Raw genomic sequence first — 21296 nt, forward strand, 5'->3', positions numbered from 1 at the left:
GTGTTGGGAGTATCCTCCCATCCGCTTAGGGAAGCATCCGTATGGATCACTAGCGATGGAGGGGGAAATTGAAGAGGCACTGACCTTGCCAAACTTTTGACTGTCGACCATGGTTGAAGCCTCTTCCTCAATACCGGTGGAAATAGAGACATCTTGTCTCTGTTTCTGCTGTTGGCTCGTTTCTGCCATACCTTGTTTTTATCCTTCAGTCTGGCTTTTAGCAACAAGTCTGTTACTGAAGTTTAACTGAAGAGAGCCTAGAACTCTTTCCTGGGAATGACAGAGGCTCTTTTGTTCTTGAGGAACTGCCTGTTAGCTTTGGCTATTTCCCTCCTTTTGGCTGGTGGAAGTGACAGTTTGTGTGTGTTTAGGTCCCACTGGATACCCAACCACTGAAATTGAGCCTCCGGAACTAGACGGAATTTCTTCCTGTTTATTTGGAATCCCAAGTATTCCAAGAAGTTGATTACTGTGAATGTTGCTTTTCGACATTCCTTGGCGTTGGATGCCCAAATTATCCAATCGTCCAGGTATGCGGCCAGCATAATCCCTTGGGCCCGCAGCTCTTGGACTACTGTCTCTGCCAGTTTGGTAAAAATTCTGGGTGCTATGTTGAGCCCGAATGGCATGACTCTGAACGAGTATGCTTGTTTTCCTAGTCTGAACCCTAGGTAAGGAGAGAAGTTTCTCTTAACCGGGACGTGATAATATCGTCTGAAAGATCTATATAGAGGTGGTGTGGCCCCACGGGAAGTAGGGTCCGTACCTGCGAGATTGTGAGCATGCGAAACTTGTCGCATTGAATGTATAAGTTGAGACGAGACAAGTCTAGAATTACTCTTTGCTTGTCTGAGTCTTTCTTCGGGACACTGAACAGACGGCCTTGAAATTTCAAGTGTCTGGCTTTCTTTATTGCCTTCTTTTGCAGAAGGTCTTTTGCAAAGTCCAGTAAGTCTTTGGATGGAGGTTGATGGAATCTGACTGGCGGAGGAGGCCCTCTGCTCCAGCTCCATCCCAGACCTTTTGAGATTATGTTGTGGGCCCATGGACTGAAGGTCCAATGGTCCCGGAAGAGATATAATCTGCCGCCTACCTGAGGAGGCTCATTGATTGGAAGAGGTCTTACTTCCTCTGCCTCCTCGGCCTCCTCTTCCATGCGAGAGAGGTCTGGATGCTGCTCTACCTCTGTAGGGGGCTCTGGCTCTGCTACCCCTCGCATGTCTATTGTAACCTCGAAACGACCCTTGGCTTTCAAATGAGGCGTTGAAAGCTGGGGACGTCACGAAGGCTGGCGGAGCAGAAGCTTGCTGAGCCGGCTGCATCAGTACGAACTGCTGCTGAGGCTGTGCCTTGGATGTGGAAGGCTGGCCGATCTGTGAGACCGGTACCGCCTGAAGCACAGTTTGCGCCTGAGGTTTCCTATAGCTCTGGAACCTCCTGAACCTTTTCCTTTCCTTAGGTTGAGGTCCGGAGGTCTCAGAGGACTTCCTTTTGAAAGGAAGACCCCAGCGAGAGCGAAGACTCTGGTTTGCTCTGGTTGCCTCTGCCAGGACATTATTGACCTCATCCTCTGGGAAGAGGTTAGGTCCCCAGATAGAACTCTTCATGAGTCTATTGGGCTCATGCCTGATGGTGGCGTCTGCAAGGATGTGTTTTCGGCAGTTCTGCCTCGCAACCACAAAGTCATAAAGGTCCGATTGGAAGGATGCCAATAACGACTTTGTGAGGACCTGAAACAGAGGTTCGTCTGTATAAACTAATGCCGTTACCTCTGAGATGGTGACGGAATGCAGGGAGCGACTCAACCTGCATCTAGCCTCATACTCCGACTTCAGCAGAGCCTCCGAATCCTGGGAAGTTGCTCGCTGAACAGGGTGGAGGCACACTCGGGTTTCCCCACTTGACGTTGCGGAGCCCGGGAATCTCGGGAAGAGAAGGGAAGTAGGATCTGTCTCCCGGAGTTGAGGTATAGGCTTGCCCTCTATCCCAGCCTGAAGGGTCAGCTCTGCAATCTTAGTAGTGCAGGGGGTAGGGATGGAGTCACCCCACGGAGAACATCGTGAAACTTCCCTTAAAGGGAGTAAGCTTCGTGTTCTCGCACTCCCAGTCGGTGAGAGCGCGCATCAGGGCAGATTGAGCTTGGTCCCTAGGAAAGATGACCGTTTCCTTAGGAACCTTATCAGACCAAATCCAGGCTTCCTCAGTTAACCTGGCAAAGTCTGGATAGGGAGGCACTAGGTTGGCTGGAAAGAACTCTAGTTCTTCCAGACGACGAGTGCCCAAACCCTCAATGGTCAGTGTGCCATTATGCAAGGGAGCATGCAGGGCCAGCCGCCACGGGTTTACCGTATCAAAGGGGGCCAGTCTGGAGGCATCCGGGACAACATATGACTGCTGTACTGCTCCGGATTGGATGAATCCGGAGAGCAAGCTTTCCTGGGTCTGCAACCTCTTTGCTAATGACACCACTGACTGTCCGGAGGTCTCTAAGCTTGTGACAAGCTGAGACAAGAGATCTTGTTGCCTAGCTTCAACCTTGGAGTCGATCCTCTGCATCAGCAGTTCGACAAAAGCCTCAGAGTCGAAGCTAGGCTGTGGGGGCTTAGCCTTTGAAACTCTGGACCTCGACCCCTTAGACGGGGGAGTAGCCTTACTTGAGGACGTCACTGGTTTGGGAGCCAGTGATGACCTAGAGGGAGCTGGCGGATTAGACCTTTGAGGTCTAGAGGACTTTGGTAAGTCCTTCTTTTTCAGAGATTTCACCTTGGGGATAACATACTGAGATCTGTCCCCAAGGTTAGCTGACTTAGGAAATCCCTGGAAGGAAGAGGAAGAAGAAGGTGAACTAAAGAGAGATCTACTCACACTATCCTCACCTGCCTCACTTACCACCCTACCTTCTACCTGATGGTCATCTACGCTCATAGGCTCGAGGTGGATATTGATGGCCGCTACCTCCTCCGCCACCTCTCCACACAGGTTGTCGTCTTGGGAGGGCTGTGTCTCCTGTCTGATCCTCTCGATGAGTGGGGCGGCCACTTCCTTCGGTACAGTGGCGGAGATCCGGGCATTCGGGTAGAGGAGATTGCAAATCTCCTCCGACAGTACGTAGGGGTGGCCAGACGCAACGTTTCTCCCAAATCCGCCGACCCAGGTCTTCAGGGTCGACAGCGAAGAGGCATGGATTGCTTGGTTAGACTGGAAGAGAAGGTAGGACTTGCTGAAAACATTCTCCAAATTTTTCGCATATATCCATATGAGCCATTAAAATCAAAAGGAGACTAAAGGTTAGCAGTCTCCTATCACTTACCGACTCATCTGATACGAGCTCGTAAAGAGCGTAACAAATTTCACAGCCGTCCGGGTGCCAAACGATCTGGTCTCCAACATGCTCCGCACAGCTGGAGTGCGAGCAGCACACCTCGTGTCCGCAGGGTTGCTGGAGAACGGCCGTGCACCCTGGCTGCTGACAACGTACCATCTGTAAGTGGAATGATGGTACATGAGTATCATCAAGGCAAGACCCGCCGGAACTAAGTCCGGCGGCAACATTCTACCTTAACATAGATTATGGATGATGATACATGAGTATCATCAAGGCAAAACCCGCCGGAACTGAGTCCGGCAGCAAAAGTCTAATAAACATAGATTATGCTACAGAATGGTTAACTACTATATATGTTATAAACAAGTACTCTATGGTACTCCGCCGTGATTTGTCACTGAAATCTCATTGTGTCACATAATATGGAATCGGTGGAATATGAGCGGAATAGAGTGTTCGCATATAGCCCATCTCTCAAACGCCCAGGGCAGAAACCATATAAAGGAAACCGCCAAACATACCGCGAACCATACCCACCGGAGTGGTTAAATGGACAATAACAACGAAAGATCCGACTAGTCCGTAACTGTTATTTGCTTCCACGGGACAGTGTTCGACGCTCCAGCTACTAACTACTAAAAGTAATTAGAAGTGAGCTAACGAAACACCACCCGTTAAGGGAAAGGTAGTTGAGTGGCGGAAACCCGGTGAACGGCGACCGGTCAGGTGGGTAGCACCCTCCGAGAAGCCGAATATAACCTCCTTACGGGGGTGCCGAGCGCAAGCGATCGGTCTTCCTCTTACGAGGATGTCGCCCAGGCAACGTCGCCAAATTCTAATCGTTCAGGTAAAAAAGGGGGGACTAGGGTATATACACAAAAAAGCCAGAGCTTAAACCTCCTGTTCCTAGCCTACCCTCCAAAAACCAAAACTTTCTGGCCTGGTCAGGAAGGCTAGGATTGAGTGCTACAGGTGTGGGGAGAGAAGGACCTACGTACTAACCCAGCCACACCCTCCAAAACCGAGACTGCTTGGTCAGGTGGCAAATATGAATTGAGGAGCCCTCTCACTAATCTAACCTCACCCTCCAAAACCTAACGGCCTGGCCAGGTGGGCTAAGTGTGAATGAGGAACTCTCTCACTAGCCTAACCTCACCCTCCAAAACCTAATGGCCTGGTCAGTGGGCTAAGTGTGAACGGGGAACTCCCTCACTAGCCTAACTTCTCCCTCCAAAACCGTAAAACGGCCTGGTCAGGTGAGCTAGGTAGCCTGAGCATCGTGTAAGAGCGCATGTCATGCCTAGCCTAGGTAGGCTAGGCTAGCAACTACCCTATATTAGAATTAAAACTACCAGTTATCTGAACAACAAAACATAAATAATGTTAACCACTCATGATGTGGGTTAGCCTAAAGATTAAACATATATATATAAATACATAAATGACTCGGCGGCAGAGAAGGCCCAAAAAACACTGGTTATATAGGTAACGTTAGGTACCAAGATGGCCTACCTCTGACGCCGAATCACATGCATAAACTAATCCAGGAATGGACTTGCCATCCATCCTTGTACATATCAGCTATAATCATGATAATAATAATAACACCATCGAGAAGGCACCAACTCGCTGGTGGAGGAAGGAAACCGATAAAAAGACTCAAATTCTATGATCAGAAAAAGTTGAGCCTAGCTCAGCCATGATACAAGGTTCCTTGGTCTCCTTACCAGCGACATGGTAATTTCTCCAAAATAAGCTCCAAACTGAATGGAGTAAGGATAAGAACTAGCAGAATTCGTTCTGCTAATATAAATGTTGAGACTGAAGGTCGAAAACGTGAAAGAGGCAAACACAGCCCACGCTCGGCTGTGTATCAGAACTATTTACACTGGTAAACAATATTTATGTACAGTTCATAAATAAAGTGCCTCTTGCGTTAAAAAACCAATCAGAAATAGTACTCAACTTAGATGGTGGAAAATCCTCGTGGGATGACATGATTCAAGCTGAAAAAGGCGAACAGAATCACCAAAGAAAAAATTACGGTGTTCACGTGTTCGTGCTAAGATTGGAATGAAGGTGGCGGGCGTGAGTGGTACTTAGCGGCGAGCGGGAGGTAATCGTTGGTACGGCTCCTCCAATTTTGGGGCTTTGAGAATAGAGAGATCTATAGGATGGAGACCTGTGATAGTGGTTACCACTCACCCCTTGTGCATACCGACACCATTGTGGTGATCGATCCAGGGGTAGTAACCCTGGCATTATGGATAGCTTTTTTCTCTGGTATATTTAGCAATATTTATACCTAGAAATGTGTGCTATTGGAACCATTTCACTGGGTGACACAGGTCGATCCCAGAAAAGAGGAAGCTGCTCAGACACCACCATTTCCAGTACTCGAAATGTCCATTATCTGTAAAATCTGGTTTGCATATGTGGCTCCCATCAATGTTTATGCACACAGCATTGGTACTACAGCTAGAAATTTTATCAAGGCACTCATAGACTGCATAGTAAGTTTCACCACATTCTTTGGCTGTACTGCAGTCTTCCATAAATAACCCCCAACAACCTTGCTGCCTAAGTACTAACAGTTTTTATGTCTCTCGTTGGGGCAAACCCTTTCACGACATGTAACCTGAATGGAAAAAGGTCCCCATTGGTCCTAACATGAGGGAGAACAATGAATTGAACTATATATATTCATATATTATGATTAAAAATTATTAACAAGTTAATGTAGTCATAAATACAGTAGTACAAAATGACCAATATATGGCCACAACAAAAAAAGGTTGTGCAGCCAGGTCATGTAGCTCATCTGCAGATTGGATTTGCAGGGGCAACAGGCTAGCAGTGTTCTCTCTGCCCATCTAGGGCCATGGGCCATGGCAACATGGGAGCAGTACAACTCCTCTTACCACAACCCATCAGGGTTGTGCAGAGAGGGGCTTGTGTGACCTGTTTGTGCCGCTTGTTCTTTTCCTTGCTTAGTCTACAGATTGAGTTATGGGTGGCAAGGGGCTAGTAGTGTTCCCTGTTTATCCAGGGCAGTATAACTTTCATTTATCAGTGGTCACACTGAGAGGGGGTTGTGTGACCTATTCACCCAGGTTGTTCACTTTGTGTGGGCCTGGGCTACAGGTGGCAACAGGCTTGTAGTGTTCTCTATGTTTATCCATGGCTGGGTAGAACTGTGGGGTTGCTCTGCACCTGGTATTATCTTGGGAATTGACTTTTCCTGTGGTTTTTTGTTTGCTTATTAACAATTTACCGTTATTTTTGGGGGGTCGACTGTAATTAATCTGTAATTAACATCTGAACTGATATATTTTTCTATGCTGGCCATCCTGGATTGCTATCACATGTGCAGTGGTATAGGGGAGATTTTGGTAAAAAGTGGAGATTCCTTCACCCGATGGGGTTCGGGGGGCTGGTAACATGGTCTGCTAGGTTAGGTTAGGGTACGTTAGGTTAGTATAGTTCCTTTTATAATAAGTTTCCTTAGCCAATCCCTTCTTGAACATATGGCTCCCTAATGACTTGTGCATGCGCAGAACCATTCCATAACAACAACATGGCAGTCCTTTACCTTGTAGTTTTACCCCAGGGCTGTACAGCCAGTTTAATGGGAGCACTGCAACTCCTCTCACTGCGACTTGTCCGGGTCTCTCAGAGAGGGGTTAGTGCAGTGATTCTCAACCTGTCTTGCCATGGACAAAGGCGCCGCGACTATCCCCAAGTGCGTGAAAATTTCATGGATAGGTGTATAATATATATATATATATGTGCGTGCATGTGTGTATGTATGTGTGTGTGTGTGTGTGTGTGTGTGAAGAACACATTCCCTTTACAAAATAACACGAGTACTATACACGTTTTTTATAGCTACTCCGTTCCCCTCTCCCAGCGTTCATCCTAGCTGCGTGGGAGGAAGGTGCCAGTAACAGTGCAGCTTTGACCGTCGTGCATGTTATTACTGTGGCGGTAATAAGTTTGAACCTTGCAAAAGATGGAAAAGTTTATCATAAGAAAACGCAAGCGTCTTGTTGACACTGACAGCAGCAGAATGGAGTGGAAGTTGATGATGATTCACAAGGTATGCGTGTCGAAGACACTGGAAGTGAAGCAAGATTAACTACTGAAAGCCAGCCTTCTTGTTCATATCCGATAGTGGAAAGTGAAGTGACGCTTCAAAGTGAGATTATTTGTGCAGGTCCAAGCAGGGAAAGTGAAGTGGCAGCTGAAATCTTGTCCAGTCCTTCAGGTCCAAGGGTGGCCTCAGCACGTACACAAAGCAGCAAGGACATCGGCAGTAAATTATTTCGCTTGTATAACGAGAGTTATCTAAAACTTGGGTTTACTTGCTGTGATGATGAGTTTGGTCCAAGACCAAATTGCGTTGTTTGTGGCGTTGTGCTGACAAATGAATTATGACTCCTATGAAATTGAAAAGACATTTAACAACAAAACATAAGCACCTCTCTCAGAAACCTGTGGATTACTTTAAAAGACTTTTGAAAGATAACAAGCAACAAAGGCGTGGGTTTGAGAAAAAAGTTAAGGTAGCAGAAAAAACACAGGAAGCAAGTTATTTAGTGGCGGAGCAGACGGCAAAACATATGAAACCTCATTCAGTTGCGGAGTCATATTTTCTTCCAACTTGTGCGCTGTAGTGAAAACTTTGTTTGGTGATGAGGCTGAAAAAGAAGTAAAAAAAATACCTCTCTCGGACGACACTATTGGTAGACGAATCAAGGATATGGCGTCTGGCATTGAAAAGATTGTCATGAGCTTATGAAAGATAAAATGTATGCTATGCAAGCAGAAGAGTCAACTGATATTGGAGGTAAATCCCGATTACTAGTGTTCATCAGATTTATTGCTGATAATAAAATAACTGAACAATTTTTGTGCTGCAAAGGAGCTTGTGCAAACTGCAGGACAGGGCAAATTCTCCTCGGTAGCAGAATATTTGAAAGAAATGGGACTGACGTGGAAATTATGTGTGGGAATTTGCACAGATGGTTGTCCATCTATGGTGGGATCAGTAAAAGGTTTCGTGTTATTAGCGCAGAAGGAAAACCCACACCTGATTACAACACATTGTTTCTTACATCGTGAAAATCTTATTGCAAAGACACTTGGACAGGAATTAAAGCTTGTGCTTGAAAGTGTTGTAAAGATGGTAAACTTCATAAAGAGCAGACCAAAGCAGACAAGACTGTTTTCCATTCTCTGTGAAGAAATGGGATCTGCCCACGAAGGCCTTCTCCATACAGAGGTCAGGTGGCTATCAAGAGACAAAGTGTTGTCGAGAGTACACGAACTGAAACAGAAATGATAGCTTTCTTTACTCTTTAGGGAAACCCTGAATTTTGTGAACTGCTGGCTGATGAAATTTGGAGCGCAAAGTTATGCTACCTGGCAGATATATTTGAACATCTGAACAAGGTTAATACTAGTATGCAAGGGAAAAATGAAAATATGTTAACATCATCTGATAAAATAAAGGGCTCGCTGGAGAAAATAAGGCTTTGGAAAGATAGGGTGAGTGATGGCAATGCCGATATGTTTCAAAAGACTGCTGAAGCTAAATACACAGACATCATTCCGCTCATCAAGGAGCACCTTGAAATTCTAGAATGGAACATTGAAAAATATTTCCCTAATATATCTGCTGATCAGTATGATTGGGTAAGAAATCCTTTCATCCATGATCCCTCAAGCAAGCCACAACTTAGTATCCTTGAAGAAGAGGAACTAATTAACATCCGTAATGACCACACGCTAAAACTGGAGTACTTGGATATGTCACTTGAAATCTTTTGGATAAGAATTGAAAAGGAACACCCTCATATAGCCCTAAAAGCCCAGAAAATATTGCTGCAGTTCTCGACCTCATATCTGTGTGAACTAGGATTTTCAACACTCACAAACATCAAAACTAGAAGAGGTCTAGATTGCTGAGTGTTGAAGAGGAAATGAGATTGTGCCTGTCCAGTGTCCATCCTAACATCGAAAGGATACGCAAATCCAGACAGGCGCAAGTGTCCCATTAATCAGGTATGCTAAATCTACAACTGGAATGTATGTTGTACATCATTCCAGTGTGCTCATTAATTCATCCATATATATAATAATAATAATAATAATAATAATAATAATAATAAGATTATTATTATTAATAATAGTAACAATTATTATTATTAATTATTATTATTATTATTATTATTATTATTATTATTATTATTATTATTATTACGGTATTACTTCATTATCATAACCATTACCATGTGTGCACACATATTTGAACTAATAGTATGGGTAGCCCTACATAGTGTGTACCTTTGTGTCAGTTGAATATGTAGCAGGCTATATAATAATAGTTATAATTACACTGACTGTAGAGTTGGTGCGCCGTCAAATTCCACGATATATCATTAATGCGCCACTAAGCAATAAAGGTTGAGAACCTCTGGGTTAGTGTGATACATTCATTTCCCATATACTTGGTCTTGAATCAGGGTTGGGGGGGTGTTGCCAACAGGGGAGCCCTTTGCCTCTTCTCCCTGTGGCTCTGCAGGTCGCATAGAGAGGAGCTTGTGCAATCCGTTCACGCAGCTCATTTGCTACTGGCGTACCTGTCTTCAGACCGGGTTTCCTGGTGGCAGTGGGTATTGGTGTGTTTTTTCCACTGCCTCTCACCTTCCTCTTCCAAAACTCCCAAGGGGAGGAAGACTAAGGCAGCTTCTCCTGTCTCTTCCTGCAAGAAATTTGGCTATGCTTCTAGTGTTTGGTCTTTTCTGCAGACGGCAGAAGGGGGCTCATGCTAGCGGTGCGTCTTGCACTGCTGCACCCGATGCTTGTGCATAGGTGTGCCTGTTACATCTGTCCTTGGTCCCCCAAGACCCAGGCATACCAGTACCAGCTTGGCTAGCCAGGCTAACAGTGGGGCCAGGGTGCTACCAAGCCTGTCAGCATGGCCTCATGTAGAAGCTTCAGCTTCTAGGAAGACTGGGGCATGATTGTGGACAGCCCTCACCCACACTCACATGAACGAGTTTGCTATCTGTGACGTTTGGGGACGTCATCACTGCGGGGTAACGACTGCCATGGCCTAAGTCACCTGGTAGAGGCTGTCTTTACCAGGCTGGGCTGGGGTGCCAAGGACCATTTGCCTACTGCCTCTACTTCTTTGGGTGTTTCCAAGAAGTGAGGGTCAGATAGGCTCGGGGGCTAGAATTGGGAGCATTCGTGCCCCCTTCTGAGCCTCTGCACAAAGGAGTGTGTGCCAGGGTTGGTCTTAGGACCGGATGGGACACACACCATAGTGGTTGAATGATCCCCTCAGGGTTCTGAGATAGCAGGGTTCTTGCAGGGGAGCATCTCGGAATGATCAATGTCTGGAGGAACCCAAGGCTCCTTTGCCTCGGTTTGGATAACCTAGGTGCAAAGGCATTTTTGTAGGGATCATAAGCACATGGGTGAGCTGGGTGGCCTAAGGGAAGCATCTTGGCACAATCCACAGACATCTTTGACAGGTTCGCTACTTGCTAGTGGTGTACTGGATCAGGTAAATATGCTGGTTTTTGGGCATAGAGGTTCATTAAGGTCTACTAGCCTAGTAGGTTACTGCCTTTGCCCCTGATTCATCATAGGAATAATACATTCCCTCAGGCAGTGCCATACCAACACTGCAGGTGCTCTTAGCTCTGTCCCTCAGTTTTCTTCTAGCCTCTTGTTAGATTGCCTCTGAGCAACAAGAGTCTCTTTCACATGGAGGTGGCAACTTAGAGTAAACTGCCATCAGCGCTGTAGGTGTTTTTCAGGCAGGACCCTTGGTGGAATAACCCGGAGGGAGATATACATTCAAGGGAGTAGTCCCGTCTGAAGGTAGGATTTTCCACTAGCAGGTAGCTACTTCTTAGCCAACTTGGTGCGGAAGGGGATGTAGTGTTGTCTCAATCCAAAGGCATGTTGGCACCGAGGAATAGAACAGTTCTGGTTCCACCATGCTCTTTCATAGAGCAAAGCAGAGGGTGCAATTGAATAACAGTGCTTTTCTCCACCTAGAAGGCTCTTGTGCCTACAAAGGCACTGTGGTTGAACCTTTAAGTTCAGCTGGCCCTTCCTCCTCAGGACAAAGGAAGTCCCAGATTCCATTGCTCCCTTCAAGGTTTCCAGACTCTTCTGTCCGTATGAGAGGGAGTCTCACCTTGGTTTTTTAGCCACCATTCTGTTTTTAGGAAGGGCGGAAAAAGGAAGAAGGGAGGAGGGCACTAGGGTAGCATTCTCCCCCACCAGCTGTCATTAGTAAGGGGGTGCCATTGACCAACAAGGCAGTGGCATATAAAGGATATCCGGTTAGTAGATGCTTAAGGGAAGGGTATCTACTTCTCTTCGAGTCTCTGACACCCTTTGCTCTTGTGCCAATCCATTTCCACTCATAGGTTTCTGTCATGCATATGACTTGCTGTCTGTAGGAGGTGAATGCAAGGTTGAAGAAGGGTGCAGTTGAAGTCAAGGGTGAGCAACTTCAAACGTTCAGTAAACTTCAAGGAAGGTGTTGGGGATTTGTCTGACCCATGGGAGTTTTTCAAAGGGAAAGATTTACTACCGTTGAGGTCATAGTAAGTCACGCTTTTTCTTGCATTTAGTGGTCATATCACTGATGATAGTTTTTCAAAGTTAATATTGATTTTTATGCTTATAATTCATACTGTAGTTAAGAGTAGGAATTTTATTAAATGATGGGATAAAAAACTATTAATACTACTATTATTTTATTTCATAAGACTACAAAATACTGAACGAAAAGTGTTATACATACATGCACTATTCTTTCGAAAAAAAGGAGAAGAAACACTCTCTCGTGTTGAGAAATACATTGAATTGTCACACTTAGAATCAATTCCCTGTAAAATAAGTAGCCCTATAAAGACTTTCATTTCCCTTGCACAAGTGTCAAACCATCTATGTACTCGTGATTGTGGAGACAAATGTTCTACATTCTCATCCAGAAATTGATTTGCAAATCTGTTTGTTTCTTTCACAAGGTAATCAATGACTTCATCATCAAAGTATTTCTCAAAATATTCTAATGGATTCTCTTTATCCTCAACTGAAAATTTCACGCTGGGATCAGCAACAAAAGTAAAGGGATCTCTCTCTCTCCCTCTCGGAGTCCAGTCACTCGGCAATTAGAAGTCATCTTCACTTCTGCTATCGGAAGAAAAGTTTGTTTCTTCAATATCCTCATCGCTGGAGGATTCAGAACTAGAGCTATCATCATCAAATATGTCTTCAGTATCAGACACCTCGTCTAGGATATGATCTATCTCACCTGAAGACATACGCCTCCTCTTTGTGGCATTCATTGCGAAAGACGTCGAAGCCATGTTGTCTCTGAAAACGCCCAACGCGTACTGGGAAAAAAATAGTCATCTAGGCATCAAGCGACCAACTAAAAAGAGTTGCCAGGCAGGAAATAAGTCATCAGTTACAGCTTACGTGTTCTAAGAGTGTTACCAAATGATGTTCCAACATTTTCCATATGAGTAAACGTATTATTACGGGGCTGACAGCTTGAAAAGCACAGTTAAAGTCGTGAACGTAATATCCCGTTGAAGGCGCTACCGAGTAGATTGCAGCAAACGTATTATTACGTGGGTGACGCTTAACAGGTTAAAGGATAATAATAATGGAAAACACTACACAACTGCTGTATTTTGAAAATGACTGTAAAGAAAATATGTACACTTATCTCGGTAATTCAGTCCTGTTCTGACAGTGCCAGCCTACCGAGCCATCAGTTAACTTAACCTTAAGAACATGCACATAACAAAATATTACTTTAGTCCTTCCTTTTGTTTAATTGTGATGGCTATCAAATCTTCCTTAACTAAATACTTTAATGTAAGAAATCTTAACCCTTAAACGCCTACTGGACTTATCATAAATCGACTAAAATTGTCTGTTGGGTGTCAAGTGGAATTATCTAAAATACATCCACTACAAAAATTTCAACCTTCGGTCAACTTTTGAAAACTGAAATGGTCGAAAAACGCAATTGTAAGCTAAAACTCTTACATTCTAGTAATATTCAATCATGTACCTTCATTTTGCAACAAACTGGAAGTCTCTAGCACAATATTTCGATTTATGGTGAATTTCTGAAAAAAACTTTTCCTTACGTAAAATAAATGCGGTAACTCGGCCAACATTTCAGAAATTCTTTCGTCACGTTGTCGTAATGTTTGCATCGTTTTACATTAGTCGTTACATAAACTTTTATATATGAAAATGTGCGCAATTTCATGTAGAATACAACAGAAAATAGCTCATGGTTGTAGCTTTTATCAGTTTTGAAATATTTTCACATAAATCATGATAACTGCCAAAATTCCACCTTCGGTCAACTTTAACTCAACCGAAATGGTAGAAAAACGCAATTGTAAGCTAAAACTCTTACATTCTAGTAATATTCAATCATTTACCTTCATTTTGCAATAAATTGGAAGTCTCTAGCACAATATTTCGATTTATGGTGAATTTTTGAAAAAAACATTTTCCTTACGTCAGCGCGGTAACTCGGCCGAACATCTCAGAAATTCTTTCGTCACGTCGTAATGTTTGCACCATTTTATATTAGTCGTTACATAAAGTTTTATATATGAAAATGTGCGCAATTTCATGTACAATACAACAGAAAATAACTCATGGTTGTAGCTTATATCAGTTTTGAAATATTTTCATATAAATCATGATAAATAGAAAAAAATTCGACTTTCGGTCAACTTTAACTCGACCGAAATGGTCGAAAATTGCAATTGTAAGCTAAAACACTTACAGTCTAGTAATATTCAATCAATTAGCTTCATTTTTCAACAAACGGGAAGTCTCTAGCACAATATTTCGATTTATGGTGAATTTTTGAAAAAACATTTTTACGTCCGCGTTAATTCACGCGTCATTTTGTGATAATATTTTCTCTGTGTTGCTTTGATCGTTTTAAAATTTGTTATATACCAAAATCATCACAATTTAGTGTACAATACAAAGAAAAAAATAACCCGTTAGCTTTAACCGTTTTGCTCACAGCGATTTGTATAAAATTATATATGAAAAATTTTTGCGCTGTCATATATTTCAATATTTATATATGATAATGATATTTTTTCATTTCTGATAGTTGCATGCTAAACTTCAGGCATGACAAAAAAAGGAGCCAAATGAACTCTTAATCTTAAAAACTAAAGCGTGCTGTGATTTTTGAAAAAACTTTTTTCCGCTTCCGCGCTAACTCCCCTAACGCCGGCATACGGAGACGTTTTTGTAAATAGAGGCTCGGCGTTTAAGGGTTAATCTAAACATGCAGCTTTTCTCTTGGCAGTTATATTCTCTTACAATGCTTACTTTACAAAAACTGTAAAAAAAAACTTCTAAAAAAGGGCCTTAAATCTAAATGCTTAAACTCACTCATTAACAGGCCAAAAATTACACTTCAGAAAAAAAAGAGTTTTCTTCACTGTTATACACGAAAATGCTAACATAACATAAATGATAGAAATCTCTTCATAATACAGTACTTAATGCGTAATGTAGAACTTAATCTCTCCCCTTGTAGTAACACAAAATGCATTTGCTTCACAATTTAGCAAGTTCTTTCATTCCTTGAGAACTGTTATTACATTAGAAAATATGTCTTTTCATTACATTAACACAATGAAAATTGGACCCACAAATCACATTTGAAAGTAAACAGTTACCCTTATCCTTGTGGGTTCAACCATCTCCAATGTATCCACCTTTACAGGTGAACAGCTAACTTCCTACTGTGTAGGTGCACAGACATTTAGATCACCAGTATGAGGATCATAGTAAGCATTCATTCATATCATAATACTCTTGGCGATTGCCTATAAATCCTGGTTTACAGGTACAAGTTCACAAAAATTTTCCTGTAGTATTGCTGCATTCGGCACCGACTCAAAGTCACCAATTTTCAGCACTATTCATTAAACATGCAAGCACATACTTGTTAAAATGGCCATCGAATAATGTCTACAAAGTTAGGCACCCTCCCTCCATTACTTTAAAAAAATAGTATATATAACAAAAGAAAAAAATTGTCTTTCATAAATAACCTCAGTTTTTAATATCAATACATTCCTCCCTTCTCTCAGTCATTGTTCATACAAAATTTCAACAATAACTTAATCTTGTGTCTTAAACTTACTATGTACGCAGTACTGTCACATTAATCTGCTGTCTACTGATTAGTTGTATACTTTTCATCAACCTTACACTACCCAAACTATTATCCTTATCTCCTGTTATACTAAATGCTGAATTGATCCTACACTGCCGTATATTTCAGCTTGATATCTAGCTAACCATTTTAAAATTCCTCTACTAACGGTTGAAATACTTTCCCTAAAACCCTAATTTCTCCAATATCTCCGCTAAGTTTTGACAGTGCCTCATCTATATTGTCTGATTCTTCATTTATTACATTAACATCATCAGACTCTGCTAAAATTATTCCCTTGTATGTATACGTTACTACATCTGATTTGTCTTCTTCCTTAATAAAAAACGTACATACACTGTATGTCTAATCTACCCCCTATCTGTTTTATCCATCCCTTCTACTTTTACTCCTGTCTGCACTACCTTTCCTTTTCCTAAATTTTCCCTTCTACTAAAACTGTTTCCCTTTGACCAAACTTTCTTCATGCTTACTCAAATTAACATCGATTCTTATTCACATACATTCATTTGGTACATTCGTGTCCCCATCTGCATACACTTCTACACCATTTATCATTATCACTTTCACACTACCCTCTCCATTCATGTACCATTTTACACTAACACTTCCTTTCCATTTCATTTCAATCATTTTATTTACCCTTAAAAACTGGTAGACTAACAACACATCATACTTTTAATTTTCACTATGTATTACAAAGTGTTCTCCTTCAATCATACTCAAACGCCATACCACACACTTCTCGGCTTTTTGTGACTACTGGCACCTGCAACTCACTGACTCAAAGGCATCCATTTTTAGCACTATTCATTCAACATGCAAGCAAATACCTGTTAAAATGGCCATCAAATAACTTTTTACAAAGTTAGGCTCCCTCCCTCCATTATACCGAAAGAAGAAAGGTTCACCATTAGTGAATGTTGTCTGTGAACAATGACACACTTTTAAAGATATTAAATAATAAAAAATTAATAGTATATATGTAAATAAATAAAAAATGGTCTTTTTCATAAATACGCACTATGGGTATTTTCAATTACACATCCATTGACCCTTACAGAAGTACCTCTGCTTTACTCTTTGGGGGAAGGTCTGTCATTCAGGGCTTTTGCCACCCCAAAATGGTAACAAGAGGTTTATTCTGGGGCTACTTGAACACATTTGTATGGGATACATTTTTTGACATATCCTGAAAATTGGGTAGACCTGACTTGCTTGTTGCCACTTCTGCAGGACAGGGACTGTCCTCCGAAGTTTTGTCATGATAAACTATGAGAGATCGGCTTCATCCCCAAGCAGAGGGTAAAGCACCTTGGTATGCTGATATATACAGCAGCAGTGATACTCTGTTATTCAGATTCTTGCGTTGGCAAACTCAGTGAGGTTGCGCACAATTTTCCTGTTATGTTTTTATCGCCGGACTACGAAGGAGATGTCAGAATACTTTTGTTTCCTCAGTGGCTATCTACCAAGGAATAAGCTGTCATCTAGGTTGGTGTTGTAGTTTAGGTGTCTGTGTGGTCAGAGCTACTCTTCAACAGATAGTGGTTTTTCTCCTCTACCTTTGCCCAGAAAAGCTTCTCTCTGTCTCGGCTGTTAAGGGCATAGGTTAGCCTTAGGCCAGGTTTTGAGATTAAGGTGTCTCCTTTTTTGAGGGGGATTTCCATACTCCAGAGAAGCTAAGAATACTTTTCTCTATGGGAAACTTTGGCCCCTGGAAAGGACGTGACTCTTGTCCTTAGAGATTTACCTGTAGTCCACATGAGTCCTTACAAGAATACAGTAAACCCCTTGTATTTGCGTTCTCACGATTCGCGGACTCACATATTCGCGGATTTCTCTGTGGAACGTATCTACCCATTATTCGAGGAAAATTCTCCTATTCTCGGTATTTTTCACCAAGAAATATTCACTACTTACTGTATTTTCATATAATTTTCATGACTAAATGCACTTTTTGTGATAAAACTATTAAAATACGCAGGTATAAGCATTTTTAGAGGGTTTTTCTTGTGTTTAAACTATCAAAATAGGGAGCTATTTTTAGAGGGGTTTTACTGTAAGTATTCGCAGATTTTAGCTATGGGGTGTTGTGATACGCATCCCCCGTGAATACGGGGTTTACTGTAGTCAGAGACGGAGATTATTAATCCAGATGTTAGCATGAGAACAGGCAAGATATGGGCTGTAGCGATGGGGGTTTATGATTTGCCCAGTGATGGGGGGGCGAGTGTGCAGTCTGGGCAAGAGATCGCAAGGGTAGGGCCATCACCCTGTCCTTAGCGCTCCAAAGGAACATGTCAGTTCACCAGGTATTTTATGCAGAATTGCCGTTGTTTCTGACTGGCAGATCAGCTTCTTACCTGTGAGATGTTACGCACCAGCCTTTTAATGTGCTTTCCTTTGGCCTGTGGTGGCTTCTCAACAGGTGGGACAGGTAACATCTTGTCTAGGTATTCAGTTGGCAAAAGAGAGGTTGGGAGTGCTTGGTGTCTCCATACTCTATCACTCACTTCCTTCTCCTCTCATAAAATGTAGAGTAAGGGTACCAATCGGTGTACAAGCTGGATGGACGAGATGGCAGGTTAGCTATTTAACAGGGTGCCAGCCTCTTCATGGTTACTAATGGATGAAAGTCCCCTCCTTTTATGGCAAGGGGAGAGGAGGATAGACAGTAAAACAGACCTTTTGGGTTAATTTTTGACTGTTTTATTGTCTCCGACATGTTACTTTATGGCTCTAACAACCTGATTAAGTAATTACTTTGCAAACCCATCACTTAATGGCCCAGAAGTCTAGCAGTTGCAGCATTCTATATGTGCATCAGGCTAGAGGTGTGGGATTATCCATCCTTTGCTTCTTGCGGACCAGGAATATGACATTCCCAATTTGGGGGAACCTCCCAGTCGGTTCAAAGAGTACCCAGATTTCCTCCCACCTGTGGGTAAGTATTCTATATAAAGACTGAAGATTTGTATTTTTGTAGGCACAAATATTAGACTTTAAAATAACTTGAATTTTTCCTAACATGAAGGTGACTTTTGAAAAGAATGCGATAGCTTTTCGATATTCGTGGGATTATATGACTGAACGCAACACGTAACGAAATGTGTAGGTGTTTTTCGCATTCATCAAGAAGTCAACGTTCTGAGAGACCCTTAGTTACAACACACGTTTGAATGGAAGTGCAATTTCAGCTTAGAAGTTTCTCAAAGGATTATCCAGTTTCGGATGGTTTTGTAGGAAATATCACTGTGTTTTTTCCTGGCCTTGGTCACTGAACTAATGTGTGCCGGGAACTGCTTAATTCCAATTGAAGTGTGTGTGAGACCAAGTACCTCGTGATGCCTTGGAGTACAGAAGGCATGTCCTTGTTGAACATTGAACTCATTGGGGATGTTACGAGAGTGTGTTCATATGTGCGTTGAAGAATGAATATAATGGGAAGGATCATTGAATGAGTGGGCACTGCGATCCGTTATTTGTATAACTCAGTATGTGAACTGTCCAAAGGGAAGCACACACATGGAGGCTGTGTTCCAGAGGACTTTTGTGAAGTGAGTACAGCTCATAAACATTTTAGATCTTTTTTTCAGACTCTGGAAAAACTCTATCCATGTTGCAGTGAAATCTTGTGGTTATGCATTTGTATTTTGTGAATTTGATTATTAATATAATGATGGTCCTTTCCAGGAATCTCACATTCCTCTTCAAAATAGGGAGTGGTGTGACGTTTATTCACATATGAAATGACTTTTATAATGAACTGTGTGACCGTTTTATTGTTTTGGATGACAGATGGGATGTTTATGCATTTTTACTTTAAACAATTGGGTGTCAATGCTTGGACCTTATTCAGTAGATTTTCATAGATATGTGTGAGTCATTTGATTTTATTCTTTTGTAGGTTATCTGATGTTATTTCCATTATTTCTGTCAATAAAGTTTAGTTTTGTAACTCAGTGTCTCCTTCCAGTAGGCCTCGGAATTTAGTTAGATGAAATGAATAACTTATGATGTGAAGATGAGAGATCAGCTGACACAACAAGTCGGCTCTCGCCACCAAACTCATCTCAGAGTAAGTGAGATGCTAACCTCTGTCCTTAAAACAGAGAAATAAATAAAATACTGGCCTCGAAAAATCGGGCCGGTAACACATGCAAACCTGACATTCTTTACATTAATGGTCCACCTCAGACCCCCTCTCATCTGGCACCTGGGCTGGAAGGCAGAGTGGAGTGCAGACTGACAGGTGAATGTGGGTTCTTCCTACCTGTTGATAGTGAACTACTTTGTCAGTTAGTTTGAATGGCTGTATCCAGCTTCTGCTCGAAGTTAAATCCCTACATAAAGATATTCAGGTTTATATATTAGGAAAAATACTTTTGAAATTTAATAAATTGTATATAATAAAATGCTCTCTCCCATGTGTTATTCATAAGGGTGTGTGATCAGTGATAGGTGTAATAAGTTAAGCAAGGATGATTCTTTATATGTCTTAAAGTACATAGATTTTTTCTGTATTTCAAGGAGTCTTTTGAGTGCACCACCCAGCGAGGAATCCTAACTCAAGCCAGACTGGCAGATGGAGAGGCTCATGATCGTTATATACACTGTTTGATGATGTCTGTCATGCCACTGCAGAGTCTGATAAACAATGAACTTTATGTACTGGATGAAAAGCTGAAAACATCATCTGCATCTGCTGCCCAGGTGGTTAACTGGCTGACTCTGAGATATAATGGTTAGTGTGTGCAGTCCATTGGTCTTACGAGGGGCTTAGCAATAAATACTGATTTTATGTGGCAAAAATATCAGTTGTTTTTTATCAAGTTTGGGAACTAAGTTAATTATGTTTATTAATTTCATTACATAGCAAATCTGGAATGCTTAGGTTTTTCGAGACAGCTATGAGACTGGTAAGGTACAAGACTGGTAGTTTATTGAATCTGAAACTTAAAATTTATTGGTAAATGCACTTTGTAATCAGTTGATTTGTAATAAATACTGACCCTCATCCCATCTTAACCCTTAAACGCCGACTAGACGCATTGTACGTCGACTAAAATTGTATGTCGGGTGCCGAGTGGACGTATGGTACGTCATCTACAAAAAGTTTTTTTAAATATTCGCAGAAAAATAGTTATAGGCCTAGTTTGCGAAAGATTTTAAATCACATACCTTGAGGGATGCTGGGAGTTCACGGATCATGCTGTTGTTTTGTTTACAAGCGTTATCCAGCCTCGCACGCGCAAATTTCTTTCTTCTCGCACTACAAAGCATCAGTGGCGCATCGTCGGAGAGCAATTTCTTGACGCATTCGTGTTTTGCAGAACTTTTGCAAGTGTTAGCGTATTTGTGATGCAACAGGACGTTTGCAGAGATGTCCCAACGTCGTCAGGACCGTGAAAGGTGCGTATTGCCTGTCGGTAGTGAGCGTGTGAGACGAGTTTTAGATTGGGATGCTGGAGAGGGACCAAGCACCCAAGGTGACCCAACTTTTCAACGCCGTGTTGTGCGGCCACGTGTGGCCGAAAGGGACCAAGGACCACATCCTGTGCCTTTTACGACCCCTAGGAAGCATCGGGGTGTCCTGAGGGGCATTCGTAAGCATTTGGGAGGCCTCCAACAAAAGGAAATTGATGAGTACTTGTTGGAGCTCGATTGAGAGCAGGTGGAAAGTCCTCATTTTGA

General features: G+C 42.3%; 1 protein-coding gene across 1 annotated transcript in view; it reads left to right on the plus strand.

Annotated features, from left to right (window-relative positions):
* LOC136836353 (nudC domain-containing protein 1) overlaps positions 1-21296 on the plus strand; it is a 554624-nt gene that overhangs the window by 224487 nt on the left and 308841 nt on the right. The window contains exon 4 of the mRNA XM_067100537.1: positions 20133-20346. Coding sequence (XP_066956638.1) covers positions 20133-20346 — 214 coding nt within the window. The remainder of the gene's footprint in view (positions 1-20132; positions 20347-21296) is intronic.

This window comes from Macrobrachium rosenbergii, chromosome 56 (assembly GCF_040412425.1).
Source record: "Macrobrachium rosenbergii isolate ZJJX-2024 chromosome 56, ASM4041242v1, whole genome shotgun sequence".
NCBI classification, from domain to species: Eukaryota; Metazoa; Arthropoda; class Malacostraca; order Decapoda; family Palaemonidae; genus Macrobrachium; species Macrobrachium rosenbergii.